Source organism: Phascolarctos cinereus, unplaced genomic scaffold (assembly GCF_003287225.1).
Source record: "Phascolarctos cinereus isolate Bilbo 61053 unplaced genomic scaffold, phaCin_HiC Scaffold_726;HRSCAF=1367, whole genome shotgun sequence".
NCBI classification, from domain to species: domain Eukaryota; kingdom Metazoa; phylum Chordata; class Mammalia; order Diprotodontia; family Phascolarctidae; genus Phascolarctos; species Phascolarctos cinereus.
In genome coordinates, this window is record NW_027556098.1 from 182,243,343 (window position 1) to 182,264,493 (window position 21,151).

At 38.5% G+C, this 21,151-nt stretch overlaps 2 protein-coding genes across 3 annotated transcripts in view; one reads left to right on the plus strand and one right to left on the minus strand.

Annotated features, from left to right (window-relative positions):
* Positions 1-1,786: 1,786 nt before the first annotated feature.
* Positions 1,787-19,503, minus strand: CUNH2orf69 (chromosome unknown C2orf69 homolog). Its single transcript, XM_020984910.2, has 2 exons — positions 18,824-19,503; positions 1,787-5,652 (listed from the first exon to the last, which is right to left on the minus strand). The coding sequence occupies exons 1-2, from the start codon at positions 19,175-19,177 to the stop codon at positions 4,822-4,824; spliced, it is 1,185 nt and encodes a 394-aa protein (XP_020840569.1). The 5' UTR covers positions 19,178-19,503; the 3' UTR covers positions 1,787-4,821.
* Positions 18,678-21,151, plus strand: part of FTCDNL1 (formiminotransferase cyclodeaminase N-terminal like) — a 121,715-nt gene continuing 119,241 nt past the window's right edge. For both annotated transcript variants that reach the window (XM_078146912.1, XM_078146914.1), the window contains exon 1: positions 18,678-18,768. The gene's annotated coding sequence lies outside the window, so the exon portion shown is untranslated. The remainder of the gene's footprint in view (positions 18,769-21,151) is intronic.

Consider the following 21,151-nt stretch of genomic DNA (forward strand, 5'->3'; position numbering starts at 1 on the left):
TTTTCATCAAGGAAATTAGTATAAAAAGATAGGGTACATACATAATAAGTTCCTATTCTGATTTTCCCATACATCTTTCGGAAAACAGCCTTGCAAGTCTCAAGAGTGTTCAGGATTACATCCAAGACATTGAAGCTTGTATGTTCATGTATTAGTCAAGGCTAAATATGGCTCTTCTCTTTTCAAAGAAAATTTTAGTCTTAATCTTCTCTTAATATTTTACTATTAATTTCTTTCCTATAAAACATGATTCACATTGACCCAAGCACATTCATTTACTTTCTGGGTCTGTTAGTTATTTATTCAACAAACCTTCCTATTTTCTTTTTACAGATGAAGAAGTTGAACGAAAGTATCATTTTCTAGCTGACAAAAATGAATACCAGAAAGGGATTGGTTCAGTGCATCATTCAAATTCCTGGTTGATAATCACTTCTATACTGCTCACTTTTCATGGAGGTGTGAAAACAAGTCTTATTTTATATATCTTTTTAATAGTTCTCAGCAGATACAGGTTGAAGGAGCTTTACCTTTTGGCTTTTTTCTCATACAAACTTGCCAGTAAACAGAACTGCTGAAACAAAGGGGCAGAGAATCCGAGGAGGGGTAGAAGTAGCATATGGTGAGGTTGATGCTGTGATGCAACAACTGCTCCCCCTACCCTGGGAAAGAAATGTTTGGTGCATTTTCCTGTGACTGTCACAGAGGTTTCAAGGCCAATTGAGACTAGCAGTCATCCAAAGCCAAAGCAGTAAAACTCAGTTGTAGGCATGGAGAAGAATGCTGCAAGGCAATCTAGACCTATCAATGAACTTTTTTTCCCCTATAGTTATTACCATCCTTCAGCTTCTATCAATTAATAGAGCAGAGAATACTAATACATGCACTAGAAGAGAATGTTATATTCTCTTGTTGTTCAGTCGATTAGAAATCTGGTCTTCCTAACTCCAGGGCCAGCACTCACCACTGTGCCACCTCATCACCCTAACATCATCTATCCACTGTATAGGTATAATCCAAGCAGTCTAGAGCCAGGGATTGGGGAATTATGAAAGAAGTAAAACAAAGTAAAGAACAAGAGTATTTGTGGAAGCTGTGAAAGACCCTGTTATAAAATACGAACGCCCTGTACCCACTGTAATTAAGCATTGCAAAGTGACTAAGGGAAATATTTTTTTTTTAAATAATGAAACTAGTTCTTCAAATATTCCTGTCCAATTTATAGTATCTCCATCATATGACTTCCTTCACTGAAATAAAAAACAGAATAGATATAAACCCACCTCAAAGATTTAAACACAAAATATTAAGCTGAAGTATGCTTTGATGAAACAAAGTAAGTCTGGCAAATGCTTTTTCAGTTGGATACTTTACCCAACAGGTTAACTAGATTATAACCAAATTATAGACAGAACCTACACTTCAACTACAACTTCAAAAGTCTTTTTTTTTTCCATCAGAGGAGCAAAAGATATTTGATATAAGATATTCTAATGTAATACCATACAGATGAGAACTGGGGCTCAGAAAGGCAACTCTAAGATTTTGAATCCAAGATTATGTTTCTTTACATCTTAGTCTTTCTTGCCATAGTTGAAATATTTTAAAATTTCACAAAAAGTCAAATATAAGTTTTTTCCTAGATGACTTTCTTTAAAAATCCAATTATACATAATGTGCAACATTCTTAAATTAAGAATGGTTTCAAAGTCCTATATTCCAGGGTGCAAGGCACTTTTGGAAGTGAATGAAGCATCTCAAGCAAGTGAATGCATACACACTAAGCTTAGTAATTATTAAATCCCCAAGATTTTTATTTGCAGACCATCTGGGCAGAGCAAAAGACTCTTCATACATTCCCACTTGATATATTTACAAAACCTTGCTCAACTAAGGATGGCAATAAGATACAGATATCAAAAGTAAATTATTCATGCCAGTAAAACAAATGGTACATTAAAAACCTTAATACTTAAGAGATTACAGATGGACTTGTAGGACCCTAAACATTTTGGTAAACAATATTCCAAAAGAACTGAAACAATTCACAGAACTCTAAAAATTACTAAGTCTGAGAACAATAGTAAATTCAAAATCAAATGCATCAAAATGAAAAAAAAAGTGCTAACTTCGTAAAGCAATTCAAAACTGAGAAAAAAATTTGTTCTTGTAGAGGACTATATAACCTATTTTTATAATTAATGTTCAAAGTGAATTTAGACAAGTCAAATAGCTTGGTTAAGGAAAATGAAAATTTAATAGTCTTTCACATATCAAAAACTAACCAGGCACATTAGCAGCTTCTGCTCTAACATCTCAATATTCGTTAACTCCTTATTTATGTGTACAGCATACTAAAAAACAATATCAATTACTCATTTTAATACATTTATACATCAATGCTGTGGTGGGATCAACCTTTCACATTGTCTTCATGTCTATTTTTCAATTTGTGACACAAGGCACAATTGAAAAGTATATAATATTACAATTATGAAAGTAGAAAACAAAACTCTGACACAGAAAAAGAAAATTTTGCTTTAAAAAATTAATAACTAATTAAAACATAGGCCAAATTCTTGAAAACACTATTCAGGAGAAATTTATTTCCAGCATAGGAAAAAATCAATGCTTTGATTTAACAGTAGTCCTAGCAGACTGACAGTTAATTGTCTTGATTTCCACAGAGCATCTATCTAGAAAAACTCAAAAAGGGAATTTTTAAGTTTACAAACTATCATTCACATTAGCACTAATACATAAAGTACTTGAGATGTTTATTTATAATCACAATATTAAAAGATATGTAGAAAAACACTCTCCCCTGAACTTTTCTGTCTCAAATCCCATTTCAGTCTCAATGGAAAATAAAACCTCCTCTTTTATTCATTAGTCTACACATAGGAAGATAACTTAGTACAATTCATATGAACATGGTAAATATTACCATTAGGCAATTTGTGGTAATTGTACAACCTATGTTATCAACTACTTTGCTTGAAGGTTTTTTTTTTAAGGTTAAGAGTGGGTTGGTGGGAACTTTTGGTCTCAAAAGAAACTACTTATTTAAAGAAAGTCAAGGTAACAAAACTATTTTTTTCTCCCCCCTAAAAGATCCAAGAGTTAAGTTATAAACACAGTATTTCTATGCAGAACTAAGTGTTAAAACAAAATAGGATGTTTCTGCTTAAGCAGTTTCTTTTCAGGGAAAATTTAGACAGTGATCCCATTTCCCATTAAGCTCTCAACATTTGGAATGTTTCCATAGCAATTTTTTTTTAAAAAAGGTACTATGAAAAGACAATACTAAATAGGGTATTCCTGTGAAATTATTTTAGTTGGCCTAAAGCCAAGATTGTAGTATCTTCATCCTATGCTCTTTTATAAATTTTCAATGAGTAAATACCAATATTGTCTTTTGGGTCATTATTATTTTACTTCTCCTATATCTCTTTTTTCAAATCACAAGAGTGAGTTAAATATCACTTAGGTTTACTGTACAACTACGTAAAGGCTAGTTACTGTGACAAGTAAAGTATCCACTCTTGACAGATGGATAAAAAAATCTTTTTGTTTTCATCAAACAACTTCTTTTCATTGATAATTATATCCTGGTTTCTCAAAGCATATTTATTTAGGTCAAGGGAAGAAAAACAGCAGAAGAGGCCTTCACCTTATGTCATGTAGCAGTGTTAACCAAATTCAATTTCTGAGCCAAAATTAAATTTTATGTCTTTAAACTTTCCTTTATAACTTCTTTCTGCAGTAATTTTGTATTTTGGCCAAAGAGAGCTGTTTCCTTTTGGCAGGCAGATCACTCTGGAAAGAAACCAGTGATTCAGAACTGTAGAATTTGTCTTCTTTTGGGGAGAGTAATAAATGGAGCAATGATTTTATTTTTTAGTTTGTTTTTTACCACCCATGTTGATCTTTTTCATAAGATTCATGAGATGAAATGTTTAAATCTGACCACACTACATATTACCTAGTACAAACTATGTACTTCTGTTTTAGCCTGATTTCCCAAAAGATAAGTTTCTGACCAAAATAAATTATTGTCTTGTCAAAAAGCATTCAGTTAAAAATCAAACTCTAAAGTTTAGATGGAATGTTAAAACTTAATGGCCAAAGATTATTGGTCATTTTATACATAAAACATAATTGTTTAACATAAATAAGACCTAGAAGAAAAGACTAATCAGTGACTGATGTTGCAAAATGAATCAATAAGACTATGTAAATATCTCTTCTGTGGCTATAAGAATGAGGCACAAATTGGTAGGTACTCCCAAACAATAGAAAATATCATTAAATCTTTACCTCTACTAAAGTATAAGACAAAGGGAATGTTCCCATCCAAGGGTATAATGAAATCAAATCTTAAAATTTTCAGGGTGCTAAAACAGATAATTACTTTTTCTTTATTGTTACCAAGATTAAGGTCAGAAGTAAATATTATCCAAATCTCCAATTATTTAAATATCAATAATAATTATAGTTTAAATCAATCATACATATGCCTTTGAAAGAAGATAATGATAAATTTTCCCACTAATTTCAAGGGTCACACCATAGGATTAGTAAGAACCACACTGATATCATAAATGACTTGTAACTCTAACCCAATTCATACTAAGAATTGCTGGAATTCACTTGCAAGGAATACCGTGAGCACATCATGCCAGTTTTTAGTAGCCATGCTTCTATTTCCCCCAAACTAACAATACCAGGTGTCTGTTGAATGTTGTTTCCTGTCACTTGATTTCACAACAGAATGTTTTGTTCTTCAACTGAATGCAGTAAACTGGTAAACTTCAAGCTTCAAAACACTTCATGAACTCTGAAGTGATTTTCTATGGAAGGAGGTTCCTGCTCAAAGTGAATCTGGCTAGTCACCTGCATGCCAAAGTCCTCGAGGATCTGTACAAATTTCTTGTGCTCCTTTCCAATCCAAGATCTCATGGGGTCATTTACTTGGTAAGGAGTAACATGAGTGTGCACTGTAATCCCTGTCTTTGCAAATTCTTGCAACACTTCGGGGTAAGTAACCCAAGTATTGCTTCCTCCAGAGTGACCACCATCCAGCCAGTACATTGTTCTTATGTTTTTGATGAAGGTGTTTATGTTCTTATCTTTCTGGGCTTCTTTCAGCTCAAAAAGCAGTTGGTTCAAAACAACACATCCTTTACTGAATCCAATCAAAGTAAAGGATGCATCTTTAAAAGATGGTGGATTAAAGTTGGTGTCAGAGTCATCATATTGTTCATATTTTCTCTCTCTCTCCCCATGGCAGCCATTTGAAGCATGAGATGAATTTGCTCTACAGTAGCTAGAGGTCTTTGCATCCTTTCTTAAACCACACCTTTTCTTCTTTGACAAGATAATGTTCTGCGTAAGGGTGAATGCATTAACTAACAAGGAATAAAGATGTTTAAAAGCTCCAAACTCAATGCTGTGATCTGGGGCACCAAACATGTTGCTCTTCACAAAATTGTCATAACAGCTGAACTTGTGCAAATGCATTCGGGAGCTCTTCACTACCCAAATATAACTACTGGTGAAGTGGTGTGCTAGAAGGAAAGCGACCTTTTCTAGACTCCAGTTTTCCCACTGATAATTCTCAGGATGACGTGCCATAATTTCACGATAGTTCTGAAAAAGAAGAACCATCACAAAATCATTGTTACAAATATTATCCTAAAATAGCTTTCAGCTTTTATTGTTCTTTTTTATGGGGCAATGGAGGAAAGACTTTAGGATTCTGGATTGCTAAGTGGAAAATGGAGGTTGGGGGCAGCTAGGTGGTGCAATGGATAGAGCACTGGGCGTGAATTCCAATCTGGCCTCAGATCAAACACTTGACACTTCCTAGCTGTGTGACCCCAGACAAGTCACTTAACCCCAATTGCCTAAAAAAAAAAGTTGATTGGTTTGCTCCAAATAGAAACATTTAGGTATTAATGAACTGTACATATATTATACATGTATTCAACTTCCCTTAAGTGGTTTGTAAGTCTTTAAGCATTATACAAATATAAGTATTGTTATAGACACAAGTTTAATTGACTGCATTTTTGCCATAAACTAATTCTCTTGCAAAGTGAAATTAAAATAATCCTCTCCTATGATAGCTGCCATGTTGTTCACTATAACACTTGAATACAACCACTTGGGGCTGCTCTGCATCTAACAATATGAAGTCTGATGTGTACAGTGCTATTTTTAGAACGAATATACTAGTTTTTGTTTTTATAAGAGTAGGTACTTAATAAAGGTTTGATTGATTTTTACTTATTATTCCATTCTCTGAACAGAAATATAAACCAGAATAATTAAACTGAAAACTTTAGCTCCTGGATTTTAAAAGGATTACACATGCGAAAGAACAAATGATTAACCAAGAAAGCAGGTAGCTCTACCCTGTTCTAATGGTTAAACTATAGGCTCAATGTCAAATCAAGATGGCATAACTATGAAGTCCCTTCCCAAAGAGAAAGTCCCAAACAATACAACACTCTAGTTTGATGGAAATTTACATCTAGAAGCATTAGACAATGCTACACTATTTTTCAAAATATATTACAGTGGCATATAAAAATCATGAAAAGACCTACCTTAGTCACAAACTAGAATTCTGCTCCCATATTGCACAGAGAAAGAAACTAAATCCCAAAGAGATCAATTGCCCAAAGTCAGTTATCAAGTTAGTAACATAGCAGAGATTGGAATTAACATCTCTTTTTTTCCAGTGCTATGTCAAACAAGACAACTCTAAAATGTACATATTTTTCTTAAAGAGTTCTCATGTTTAAATTGATCCTTAATCTCAGCTGAAAAAAAAGAGAAATGCTTACACCAAAGTATAAAACAGATTGATAACATAAGCAGTAAGAATAGATGAGTTTCATTTATTTAAGATAGTTTACAGCTGCAGTCATTTGAAGGCAGAGATAAACTTGGAGTCCCATAGGGCCACGTCAAGAGGGCAAAGAGATAATAAACCTTTCTTGAATGTTCTGTTTAAGTAGTCTTAGCACTTGCAGTTTGCTGAAAGAGTATGGGCTGACACTTCCCTAACATGTCAGTGATAAATAACTTAGAAGTGGAAAGGTCATCCAAACTGATTTAAAGGTAAGCATTCCAAGGAAACAGACAAGGAGCCCAATGGCAAATAAGTAGGCAGAAAAAAAAAGTTTATAGGGGAAAGCCAAGACCATTAGTTAATCTTATCTAGGAGATATGGACAAAGAAAACTGGAAAGCAATACGCTATGGTAGAAAAAAAAATTGATTTCAAGTCCTAGTTTTACCACTCAGAAGCTAAATGTCACTTCTCTCTGGGTCTCAGTATCCTCATCTGTAAAATAAAGATGTTATACTAAGGTGTTTTCAGGGTCCTTTTTAGTTTTTATCCTCTACAATTCTTTGTCAGTGACTTAACAGGTTATACTACATTTGGCTTTCTGTCTAAGGGACACACCAACTATTTGCACCATAAATAAAAGATGGTCTCACTACCTGAGGAGGTGAAAAGCTTGAGAAATGCATCTCTTAAACTCAGATTTATTAGAAAGATTGAAGGATTTCAAGATAAAATTTTTTAAAGATCCAAGAAAGGGACCAGAAAAAAAAATGCTTTTCCAAGAGGAAGAGGGGACTGGATCTATTGTTAAGGTGTCAGGAGTGAAAGAATCTGAAAATAGAAAAATTACAATCTGCAGTGAAGGAGTTTTAAGATAGAGAATCTGGATTCGAATCTTTTCCCCAGAATTTACCACTCTACTTTAGTTCCCTCATATGTAAAACGAAGAACTCAAGTCCTTTCCAGCTCCAGGTCAACGATCCTATGATACATGGACTGACTCAAACAGTAAGAGGTCTAACAAAAATCCTGTTACATACCTACATGTTAGCTCACAGTTTAACCAAAGGCTAAAGAGGAAACATAGCAAATGACACTGCTCATGACTCAGAATCAAGAACCAAAACCACAACACTTCGCTATAAAAGAACTGAAATTTTCAAGTGATAGTACCTTTGAGCAACCTCTTCTCTAACTTCTTATCTGATACTATCTTCTAGGCTTCTACTTCTAACACCAGGTTCTCCCTCTCTGTAAGCTCCTTTAATCAATTCTGAGTCAGATGTTCTGCAAACCACCTAATACTAATAGTTTCCTAGCTTTTTTGGTTATCCGTGCTTATCTCTTTCAATTCCAAGCACACCTGTCCACACGTCTTATCTTCGGTGTTTTTTTGCCTTGCTTTGGGTAAATCAATACTGCCTCAGTCCCAAAGCAGACTGCCTGAAAATAATGGCAGGAGTTATTTTCTGCAAGGTGCTCAGGACTGTTTCCAGAGATCATAAGCTGTGATGACTATTTTTCAAATTCCTGAGGATCTATCAAGCAGCAAGGACCATTTGCAACTTGGCTTAAGCAGAATTCTTTAATCTACGGTGGCCAAAGACAGCACAAGGAACTGGTCAGGCTTATTTGCCAAATAGGTTTTTCTTGATTGTTCACGGACCTCCACCTCTAGGCATTTCCCATGAACTAGACCAAGATTTCTTTTGTGGTATACTATCTTAGTATCACTAAGCCACATTCACTTATATTTTGATGTTTCTGAAGGATAATAGCATTTCATTAATATAGATTTTCCCTCTACTAACGCAGATCTCAACCCATCCATGCCTTATTCCATTGGAGAAATTCTCATTCGTGTACTCCCATATATCTCCCACAGATGATCTACCCAACTTGCCAAAGATCTTTGTCTAGGTATTTTGATATTTTTATTGTCTCTGTGATCTTATACCATGACCAGCTCAAGGCCTTTTATCGTGCATATTATGTCTCCAGTGATAACCTCTTATGTCCCTTCTAATGCATAAGTACTGGTAATTTATTGTACTAATTTGTGCCCACTATACAATATCCTTTGAGTCATCTGAAATTCTGATGATGATACATGATTCATAGCCAAATAAAATCACTGAAAAATTATTGGTATTAAGAAGTTAAGTTTTTATGTAAGGGAACAATCGAAGCACTGCATAATTTTCCAAGGGCAATTCAACAACTCTTGGGCCTCTTCCACACTGGGCCCAGCTCATCATCCTGTGTAGTGTCTACCATAGACAGATATCCTGAAGGACAAAATAGGCTACTCACCCAATTGTATGTCATAATCTGACCAAATGTTCTTCATCCACTTGTTTTTTTCTATGTGGATTATTGGGGCAATGTCTGTTGAGTGGGCACTGAGATCCTGTAGTATTCTGGGGTTTGATGCAAGCCACAATGTCACCTGCAAACAGGAGCATTTGGAGGATCTTATCGTGTATGGGGAATCTCTCTTCTGTTTGGACTCCACAGGACATCCTAAATGATAGTGATGAACAGCTTGGATGAGCGTTCATCTTTGTTTTATATTTCAGTTGGTATTGATAATCCAAGCATCACTAAAAATTGTCTGTGTGGTTGAATCTATCAAACTACCTCATATGACTTGAACAGAGGGGTCATCACTTCTGTAAATAAGTGCACCTGGTTGTCTGTCTCAGACAGACTGTCAGACAGTCCAGAGTTTAAAATGTAAAAGTTCAAGTGTTGAGTCAAACCTCTTTCTTGGAATCTCCTAATTTAGGATCAGTTAAGAGTTTTTCTATGGAACACGTGAAAGCAGAGAAGGGGAGGAAGAAAAGGTCTTTAGAATAATATTGCTCAACAACTCTTCCACCAAAACAATATGGTTGAACATATTTTGATGATGTCTGCTGATGATACACAATGGTTTCCTTCATCCAGGTTTAATCATATACGAGCAGTAGGAGAGCAACAGGAGTTTGTTGGAAAGAAGGGTTGAAGGGTGATAAAGACAAGTAATCCACTGGTGAGGTGTAGCAGAAGGGTTACTAAAGGCAGACAGGATGAAAAATTTACTCAGCCTACAATCTCCTGGCAATTTTTAACAGCATATCTAAGGGGCTAATTACATTTATTTTTATACATATATATGTAAATATATATATATATATATATATATATATATACACATATATATATATATATACACATATATATATCTATAAAACTATCAATATATTTTTAAAAGTTATAATTGTATTGCACTTTATAGTATACATAGCACTTTCAAATACATGGTCTCATTTGATATCCCTAACATTCTCAGATAGGGATGTTAACACCAAACCACTTTATGAATAAGAAAATTAAGTCTGAGAGTTTAAATTACTTATAAATGACTAGTAAGACAAAATATATTAAAGATAAATGATATCCTATATAAAATGTCCCAAAAGTCTTGGTGCAGTTTAAAGCTTTCACATTTCTTTCTCAATTGTATTGATGATATAATCAACATGGGTATAAAACATTCTCAAAAATTTTGTAGCAATAGGAAAGTAAATGTATGGAGCTGGTAGTTATTACATCAACTTTGTGAGGAAATAATTTGAGCTATGCTTTTTTTCCTTCCATTCCTTTCATAATTTTCTCTTTGTGAGAAAACTTAAAAAACTTATCAAGATACCTTCAAAACTAGGATCATATCCAGCATGCATTTTTTCTCAATGTGTTTGGTCTGGTCCAGCCATAGTTCCCAGATTGATTTTATTGAGTGTTACCTTCAATTCTTCATATATAACATCAGGTGATGAGGTATTAGAATCCCAATGCAGTGTTTCCTCATTCATCAACAATTACACATATAAAAACACTGGCCAACCTAGTACATTATTATGCCTATTTCTGTTCTCCTGGCAGCTTCTTCTTAAAATACTTTAGGGATCATATTATTTGGGTTTCACACCAACTTTTCTGCAGATTCATTTTCTCCTTTATTGATTCCACTGTTGGGAGACAATTTTTTTTATTATCTTTCTCCATAATGTTTAACAATTGAGTTTGGCTTCTACTCTAAAGTTGTTGCCCCTTGTCCAGGCAAGGAAAATCAAGTCCTTGCTTGTTAGGTAGTTTTTGGCCCCTCCTTACCTGGCTGAATAGCTTCCACTGGACCATGTAGATAGTTTCCTTCCAGAGCTTAAGGGGACTTTTTGATATTGCCCTTAAGGCAAAAAATCCTAATTAGCAGATTCACCCATTTTACCAGCAATAAGTTCTTTCAGAACTCATAATCAGTATTTTGCATGAATACTCTTGTTCTGACCAGTTCATTTTTGGAGGGCTTGCCCATACTTATACATACATGAAGAATTACCTTAGATTCACACAGATAAAGTTGTCTGTACTTGTCTGGCAACATGGATATAATGACTAGACCTTGCTACTGGATAATGCCCAAATGTGTGGCAGATGTTCTAGTATTCTTGCAGCTCATCCAAGGGAAGTTAGTTGTACATTAACAGAAAAAACAGTACACTTTGTGACCAATGTTATATGGGAAAGGAATGAGCATTTATTAAGAGCCTATAAAAGCACCTTCAAATATTATCTCATTTGACCAACCCTGGGAGGTAAGTGCTATTAGCAAGTGCTATTATTAACCCCATTTTACAGGTAAGGAAATTGAGACAAAGATTAAGTGACTTGCCCTTGGTCACATAGCTAATAAGTATCTGAGGCTGAATTTGAACTCAGCTCTTCCTAATTCTAGGCCCAGAACTATCCATTGCGACACCTAGCAGCCTCTAGGCAGTATTACAGCTTTATGCCTTTATGGCTTACAATATAGTGCTTCGTGGCTTATAGAACAGAGCACTTCCCTAAAAAGAACCCTGTGAGGTAAATCATGCAGGTATTATATCCATTTTATAGATGTAAGAAACTAAGACTCAGAAAGGTCAAGTGACTTTTTCATGGTTATAAAGCACTAGGAAATGCACAACCCCTCCATTAGCTTGTGTTTAGTTTTCATGAACATACATGTGTAACAGATATTTATATATGTATAATACATATATATGTATGCATGATACATAGAAACAACATGTACATATATAGATATATGTGTGTATGTACATATTGTCTTTCCTAATATGGGACTGTCTTATTTTTACCACTGTATCCAGCACTTAGCATGATTCCTGGCATAGAGTGGTACTTAATTAATGCTTGTAAATTGATTCCAAGTCTTCTAACACCAAGGCCAGACTTCTTCCCATTAAACCATGCTGCTGCCCAGCCAATTCCTGCTACCTAGGCACAATTTATGCAGACAGAGAACCACGTGAGGAGGTAGAAAGATGCTGAGATCTCCTCCCCTTTTTCCTCATGATTAGACAACTTACTTCATATCTTCCCTCATAGCTCAGCCATTTCTGAAATTCAAGATAAAATTTCCAGACTTCTAGATATTTTGGGACTCAGATTTATGGACTCAGTTTTGGCTAGAGAGAATGAAAGATTTTGTGTCACATTAGAACTCATTAAAATAATCAACAGGTGCCCACTCTGATGTAGACCTGTGACTATGCCCCAACCTAGAACCTAGAAAAGAGATTTCATCCAAGTAATGAAACATTTTTAGGAACTAAGCATAAAAATAATCGGCTCTCCTGTTCTCCTAGTAGTGCTGCAGATCAACTGACTGGCACTGAATAATCCAACAGTCCTAGTGCACAGTCTTCAGAGAAGTCACCTTTTGCTTTGAGGATTGCCAGGAACGTTGCCCAAGGTGTCTGAAATCTACAACCTGCCTTTAACCCAGATTCCAGGCCAGAATTCTCTTTCTAGGATAAAGACAGTTAGGATGTGTTTAGAAGTAACCAGGAAGACAAGCCTGACATAAAGGCTTTTTGGTAGTGAAATTAACCTGGGTCAAGCAACTACAATCCCACCTGGATTTATCCATTAATCAGACCAGAGACGATACCCTACAGACATTCTTAGGAAAGAAATAGAATGAGGAAGTATTCATCCAGTCTTCCATCTTCCTGGCCAGCACTCCCATCCCAGTCATTAGAAAGGAAAAATTAGAAGCTAAGACTCTGCCATGACTATAGCATTTTGAACTCTATCCCATGTAGGAGTGGAAGCAAGTATACATGACCTGATGGAGCAGTAGGCATGGATACTGAGACAATAATGGCATAATGTATAAAACACTGGACTTGAAGTAAGAAAGGCCTGCATTCAAATTCTACCTCTGATCCTTACTAGCTGTGTAAGCATGAACACTAACTCTTTTAACCTCAAACTCAATTTTCTCATTTGGAAGAAGAGGATAATAATACATATAGTTTTCTTCATCACAAGGGCCATTGTGGGGCCCAAATGAATTAATGATTATAAAGCATTTTACAGATGATGCCAGCAATTGTTCTTCACCAAACTGAACTTTCAAGACGTGTATTACATGGTCCTGATGAAACGCAAAATGGCATTCCAAAAGAGGAAAAAGAATCTCATGTACAAAAATATCTATTGCAGCTTTTTTTTTTTGTAGTGGCAAAGAACTGGAAACTAAGGTGGTACCCAACAATTGGAGAATTACTGAACAAATTATGGTACATGAACATAATGAAATACTATTTTCAAATCAAGTCAATAAGCATTTTAAGTGCTACCCATGCTAATTATTGTACAAAGCACTGCGGATTCAAAGAAAGACAAAAAACAGCTCATGCTTTCAAGTCTAATGGGGGAGACAGCATGCAAACAACTGTGTACAAATATGATCTACATAGAATAAATTGAAGATAATCTCAAAGGGAAGACACCAGCATTAAAGGGGGTCAAGAATAGGCTTCTTGTAAGAGGAGAGATTTTAGGTAGGACCTGAAGGAAGTCTGGGAAGCTAAGAGGTAATCCTTATTGAGTTAATCATAGAACTGAATTAAAAAACAAATCTTTGTAGCACTATGCCTCAAGTACTACTACTAGAATTAATCTGACAGCAACAGGCATTGAATAGTGGCATATATATGCTGTCTGCTCTCCACACAGATAAGTTGTACATACCTGAGACAGGGGCTGTCTGAAATGGTTTCCTGAACTTTCATTTGTACCTTTCTTGGCAACAGTCCAGTGTTATACAGAGACCTGTTCAAGACCTTCTGCAGCTACCTCAGCTGCAACAAAAAACCTAGGGGCAGTTGGCAGGTTCGCTTTAACTCCTGTCAATTCCTTTCCAACTCTGTGTGGCAACAATATTAGATTTCATTAAAGACATACTCCAACACTTAAGTTACTGTGCCAACTTGGAAGTAATAAAGCAAGGTTTTCTATACTAGCCTTGTCACAAGCTTACCCTTGACCCCAATACCTATAATACCTAGGGGCCTATAAGTGTAAAATTCTGAGGAGAAACCACTGAACAAAGTGAAAAACATATAAGTAGAACCCCCCACCCCCACCCCAAATTGGTTCTTTGAGGAACCATCACATATGAGATAGAGTAGATTTTTTAAATTTATTACCAACAGGGCAGCCTAATTCTTGTTAGTAGACATCATAGAGAGATTGATTCAAACTCAAGATAAGTCAAGAATCAAACAACAAGCATCTACTGAATACCTACTAAGTTCCAGGTACTGGGGATACAAAAACAAAAGTTATACATTTCCTGCCCTTGAATTTACAATTGAATTGGAGAAGATGACATTATATGTATTTATGTACATATGTACATGTGTATATGTGTAAATACATATATGCATATAACACACACAATTGATACCAAACACCTAACTGATAAGGGGGGGGGAGTCACTAGCATAGCAGTTGGTGTATCAGAAAAAGGCCTCATATAAAAAGTGGTATTTGAAGAAAACTATAAATTGCAAGAGATGGCATGGTGGACAATGAGGGCAAAGGCATTGAAATGGGCAATGAGATACCACGTGAGAAACAGTAAGGTCAATTTGACTGGATCAAAGTGTATGTGAAGGGGAATTATATATAATAAGGCTGGAAACTTAAGTTAGAGTTAGCTTGTCAGGTAGAGTTGGGGTTTAAGTGCCAAACAGAAGAGTTTATATTTGATCTCAGAGGTAATACAATGCCACTGGAGTTAACTAAGTAACGGAGTAACATAATCAGACTTGAGCTTTAGAAAAATCACCCTGGCAAAACTGTGTGCAGGATGAATTGGCATAAAGAGAGAGACCTGAGGCAGAAATACAAATCAGGAAGCTATGGTAATACTGCAAGTAAGAGAGGGTAAGCATCTAAACTAGAGTGGTAGCTGTGTGAAGAGATGGGAATGGATGCAAGAGATGGAAGGGATAAGATTTAGCAACTAATTGGATTTATAGGGTGACTGTGAGAAATTAATGATGACATCAGAGCTGTAAACCTGGGTAATAGGAAAGATGTTGGTGCCCTTGACAGAAATGAAGAACAATTTGTACGAATTTTTAAAATGAAATGAACTATTTTATAAGCAGCCAAGTATAAGTGGCCACAAGCATTTAATAAATATATATTGAGTCACTGGAAGAGTTCAAGCAGAAATGTGGATAAGGATTTGCACTGGGCATGAAGTTGAACTATATTACTTCTAAGGTTCCTTCTACCTCTAACATTCTATGATTATTTGATATGAACTCAGTGATTTTTTTAAAGACTCTTGCTGAATAGTTCTACTTTATTAATTTTTACAATTCATTCAGGTACTAACTTGTGTGCTTTTAATAATTTTTAGACAAAAAGTCTACAAGACACAATAATGAAAACTGAGTTATCCAATTATTTTAATGTCACAAATGATCTGTACATTTTGTTACCACAAATTATTAACCCATTCTCTTTATTATAATACCTCTCAACAAGAGTTACCGTAACTCATCTTCAACACAGACTCAAACAAAATTTAACTTGAAATATTAAAATATTTTTATGTACTAAATATAGTACCATGAAATTTAAAGTGAATAAAATTAACTTCGCAAGTACAAAATGGAGAAACCATGTCTAGACAGCCATTCATCTGAAAAAGATAGGAAAGTTTTAGTGGCCCTCACTTTGAATATGAATCAATAGCATAAACAAAAAAGTAGCATAATTTTAAATTAAAATGGGAGGCATAATGTCCAAGATGAGAGGTGATAGGCCAGCTACTGTACTCTACCCTGGTCAGATTACATCACTGTTTTCAGTTTTGGGTGACACAATATAGTAAAGATGTTGAACAGGAGATTTTCCAGAGAAAGGTAACCTTGGCAAAAGGTCAGGCAATCATGACATAATGAAGATTAGTTGAAAGTGAAGACTTTTAGCCTAGAGAAAACTGGGAGGAGAGGGGAGAGGAAGGGGAGACAGGAAGAAGGGACAGTGACCTCAGAAACTAGACAGGGACATAACAGTTATTTTCAATTATCTGAAGGGCTATTGTGTGGAAATAGGATTAGACTTGTTCTTGGTCTCTGAGGGCAGAATTGGGAGCAACTGTGTGGAAGTTGCTGAGATATTGGTTTAGGCTTGATATAAAGAAAAATTCCCAAACAATTAGAACTATACAAAAGTGAAATGGGCAACTAGGTGGTGCAGTGGGTGGAGTGCCAAAATGGCAAACCACTCCAGCATCTTTGCCAAGAAAATCCCAAATGGGTCACAAAGAGTTGGACACATCTGAAAAACAACTGAACAACAACAACAAAGTGAAATGGGGGAAAGAGTGAGTTCCCCTTCACAAGAGGTCTTCAAAGACTGGATGGTCACTTGTTAGATAAACTATAGAGGGGATTTCTTGTTCAGGTATAAGTTGAGTTCCCTTCCAACTCTGAGATTCTGTGATACTATATTGGGCTCAATGCATAGATTATTTGTTGAATAATACTGTATTACCATATACTTTCCAGAAATGAATCTGTTTTTATATTTTAATAAATGTATGTATATATGTGTGTATACACATACATCCCTTCCTCAAAAGTATACTGTTTATATTAAACTATACATACTTTTTGCTGTTAGTCACTAAGCATTTATTAAATGCCTACAAGGTGTCAGGCACTGTGCTAAGCACAGGAAATAAAAAAAGAGGCAAAAGACAGTACCTGCCCTCAAGGAGTTCATAATCTAATGCGTAAGAATACAAAGCAAACAAATAAATACTAACAAACTATATCCAGGATAAATATGACATAATTAGAAGAGGGAAAACAATAGAATTAAGAGGCGATGGGAAAGGCTTCATGTAGAAGACGGGATTTCTAGTTAGGGGAAGGAAGCCAGGAGGCAGAGTTGATAAGGCACAGCATTCCAGGTATGGGGGACAGCCAGAGAGAATGTCTGAATAGACAAGTGTCCTGTGTAGAACAGTAAGGAGGCCAGTGCAACTGAACAGAGGAGAAAAATAATGTGTAAGAAGCCTAAGAAACAGTAGGAGTTGGAGGCTAGGACATGGAGAGCTTTGATCACCAAACAGAAGATTTTTAATTTGGTTCTGGAGGTGACAGGGAAACAATGGTGCTTATTGAGTAGGGTGATGACAGGGTTGGACCTACTTTAGGAAAATCACTTTGGAGGATGGATTGTAGTGGGAAAGAGATATAAAGCAAGCAGCTCCAACATCAGGCTATTACAACAGTCCCATGCATGAGGTGAAGAGAGCCTGAATCAATAAGGAAGTCAAGAAGTTCAAATCCAGCCTCAGACACTCACTAGCTGTGTGATCTTGAAATTTCCATTTCAAATGTTCATATGAACTATTTGTGCCCACCTGTGATAGAGCTTTTTCAAGTTTGTATTGGTCTGATAAGCCACAGCCAGTGACACTGGACCTTGACCCCAACATAGTGATGTCATTTTGGCCCTCTTCAAGCATGAAGTCCAACAACCAACTGACCCTGGGCAAGTCACTTAATCTCTGTCTGCCTCAGTTTCCTCAACTGTAAAATGAGGATAAGAACAGTACCTATCTCCTAGGGTTGCTGTGAGGATCAAATGAAGTTTGTAAAATGCTTATTAGCACAGTGACTAGCACACAGTAGGTGCTATATAAATGCTTATTCTCTCCTCCTAACCCCCTCTCCCAACTAGAGCGGTGGCAGTATGAGAGAAAAAAAGACTATTGGAGAGATGTTACAATGGTGAAATCGACAGAGTGGATAATAGAGGTTGAGAGGCAGTGAAGAGTTGAGTCTGACATATATGTTGGTTGCCTACCTAGGGAGCTCGGAGAATAGTGATGCCCGAGAAAGTGTTAGGGAGGTTTAACAGCAGTTCCATTTTGGTTGTGTACTGGACATCCAGTTGGAGATGTTGAAAGGCAGATGGGAATTCGAGATTATGTCAGCATAGAGTGTCAGGCAAGATAGGTAGATCTGAGATTCATTAGTATAGATATTATAATTAAATCTATGGGAGCTAACGATAGGCCCCAGGGCGAACCCTGGGAAACACCTAAGGTTAGAAGGAGCTTTCAGCAAAGGAGACAGAGGAACAGTCTGATAGGTTTTTCACGAGACACCCAAACTTTCAGGAACCCTGCCACCTTCTTGAAATCCGTCAAGTAAAATGTTAAGGGTTCAAAATTTAGGTGAGCCTCAAACTACTACTATAGGCTCCACTTTCTCCGTTCCCTCTCTTCACCTCAGCACTGTCACTTGGGTCCCACAGATCCCAGTACCTGGCAGCCTCTCCTAGAACCCGATACACACTCCCTCCTCCCACAGCCCTAACGGGCCACTCATAAGTCGGGAACCCTGGGGCGGCCGGGGCACCTCCCGGGGGCGGGACCTCGCAGGGCAAACTCTCCCCGGCCCGGCCGGCCTGCAGCCTTACGAAGGAGGGGGAGGAGCAGGCCGAGGGCCCTCCGCGCGGGTCCCCGAGACCACCCAGGTAAAGGATTCCAGCAGGAAGGGGCAGGGAGCGAGGGGGTGGGGCCGCCGCCTACCTGCACGTCTCCCGGGAAGTAGAGGACGTGATGCTGGGGGGCTGACGCCGACGTCTCCGGCTTCGCCTTCTCTCCGGGGCTCCCCGGCGGGTTCTCCTGCTCGCGCAGCCCCGCCGCCGCCAACAGGAGCAGCTCGTTGCAGCGCTGGGGGTCGGCGCCCTGCACGGGAGGCAGCCGCAGGCACTGGGTGCCCAGCGCCGCGCTGTGGCAACCCACGGCGGGGGTGGCGCGACCCCCGCTGCCGCCGCCGCACACATTCATGACCCCGGCCTGGGAGCGGAAGGCGCAGGTGCCCCTGGTCACGACCAGCAGCAGCAGTGGCAGCGACGGCGGCGGCGACAGCAGGAGACTCATGAAGCCGCCGCCGGCAGCGGCTGCTCAGCCCGGTCCGTCCCCGTGGCCGCTACACCTGCCGCCGGCCCCAACCGCCAGGCGGGGAGAGCGGGAGCGGCGGCGGCGTAGCTGCTGTCGTCAGCCAGCGACGTCCGCGCGCCCCGCGTGCGTAAGAGGAAGGGGATCTGGGGGGCGACTCGCTGCCTGAGAGGAGTGGGGAAGGGGGTCTGGTCACCGGGAGCGGAAGGCGGGAGGGGGCGTTTCTTGGGGAAGGGCGTTTGTTATTGGAAGGTTCGGGTCTGGCCGGGCAGTTCAAAACGGAAGTGTCAGAAAGTCTCTCAGCGGGGCTGGGAGGGGGAAGGGAAGGAAGCGGGGAGAAGGGCGGGGGGGGGGGAAGGGGAAAAGGCCGTTGCGACGCATGCGCGTTAGTCCAGGCGAGCCGTGATAGTAGCTGTCCAACAATCCTGAGGAGGGGATTGTGAGGCGCGGTTCTGGCCTGTGGCCGTGGCCCCCGGCTTACTTTTTCGGGGCAGGCTTTTTAAAGTTCTCGGGGCCTCGACGGGAGGCAGTTCCCGCGACGTAGGCTTCGTGTGTGCAGAGCTCCCATGGTGGCGCCCACCCTTTCCGTTAGGAAGCCAAGCCCCTCGGTGTTGGCGCTGGCTCGGGGCAGTGCCAGGCCTTTCCAGGGCTGACGAGGCCTGCTTTACCCCCGAGCCAGCTTAGTTTACTTTATCAAAGGGCCAGAAAGCAGCCTGCACTTCCCTCACTTGGGGGTTTTGTTGGAGGTTCAGCCCTCACAGCGATACGTGATTTCGAGAATTCATTCTCCTGAGCCTCGTCGTGCTGTTGTAGGTAAATGGCGGGCGCCCCCGAATTCAATCTGTTACAGAGTCTAAGCATGGGTAGTCCTGGGACTTGAGACTCTCCTAGTCTAAGCTCTTCGTTTTAGGATTGGAAACGGAGGTCATTAGGTGAAGCGGATAGTCCCAAAGTCACATCTGTCGAGTGAGCGGCCCAGAGTCTGGGACTCTAAATCTTTCTAGTTCCCCAAGAGACAAATTTGTGGCAAGCCATCTATACATGATGTCCTAGTCATCTGAGGATTACTATTGATATGCTGGGGGGAAAAAAGCCTTCCTAAAATGAATCCGATTAAAATGGGGACCACCATTTCATAGTAAATAGTTTGTTAAAGGTGTGACTTGCCCTTTGTTGACACATGAAGCTAAAATTTGTGAAGATGTTTATGTTTTTTTTAAATAAATTTTAGATTATACTTGCAATTGTGCTAATTCCTAGAGGCTAAACAAAGAATCAGATGTTCACACTTTGTTTTTTTTCCTGACATCTGTATAATAGCACCATACTGTTGAGGTCTAGAGGTTTAGAGGTGCTGGGACCTCAAAATCACTACACTCTGGTACTTCGAGAATGAATTTGACCCAAGCCTTCTTTCAGCCAAAGATAAGGTTTATGAAAGATCTACCATATTGGCCAGACTCTTAAGGAATCTGAATATTTTGTGAGCTATTGGCTAGGTTCTTAAGGAATCTGAGCACCTTAATGGAGACAAGATGGGTCTTATATACAGAAACACTGTGGGAGGGATCTAGGAAGGATCTTGATAGGAGTGATTAGGAGGTCTAGAATGGGGTCTAGATAGGATTAAGGGTAGGAAGTGGCCTGGGGCCATTGGGAGGTGATAGACAATGGAGGGCTGGGCTAGGTTAAGGGTAACAGATAATTGCAAGTTTGGGCATAGGCCAGTGAAAGACCAGTTGATAGGATTATAGCCTCAGGGGTACACCCGGAAACTCCTTGATCGAGTGGGAGAATTCAAGGAGGATCCCTTAGACAAATGGGACCCAAATTCTTTTTGGGGTAAGGGACAAAGATCTTGGCTTGGGCCTGTATACCCCATCAATAACACATCCTCCACATTTAATTTATGAAGCACTAAGAAGAGGGTTGTTGTAGCAAAAATATTCCAAGATT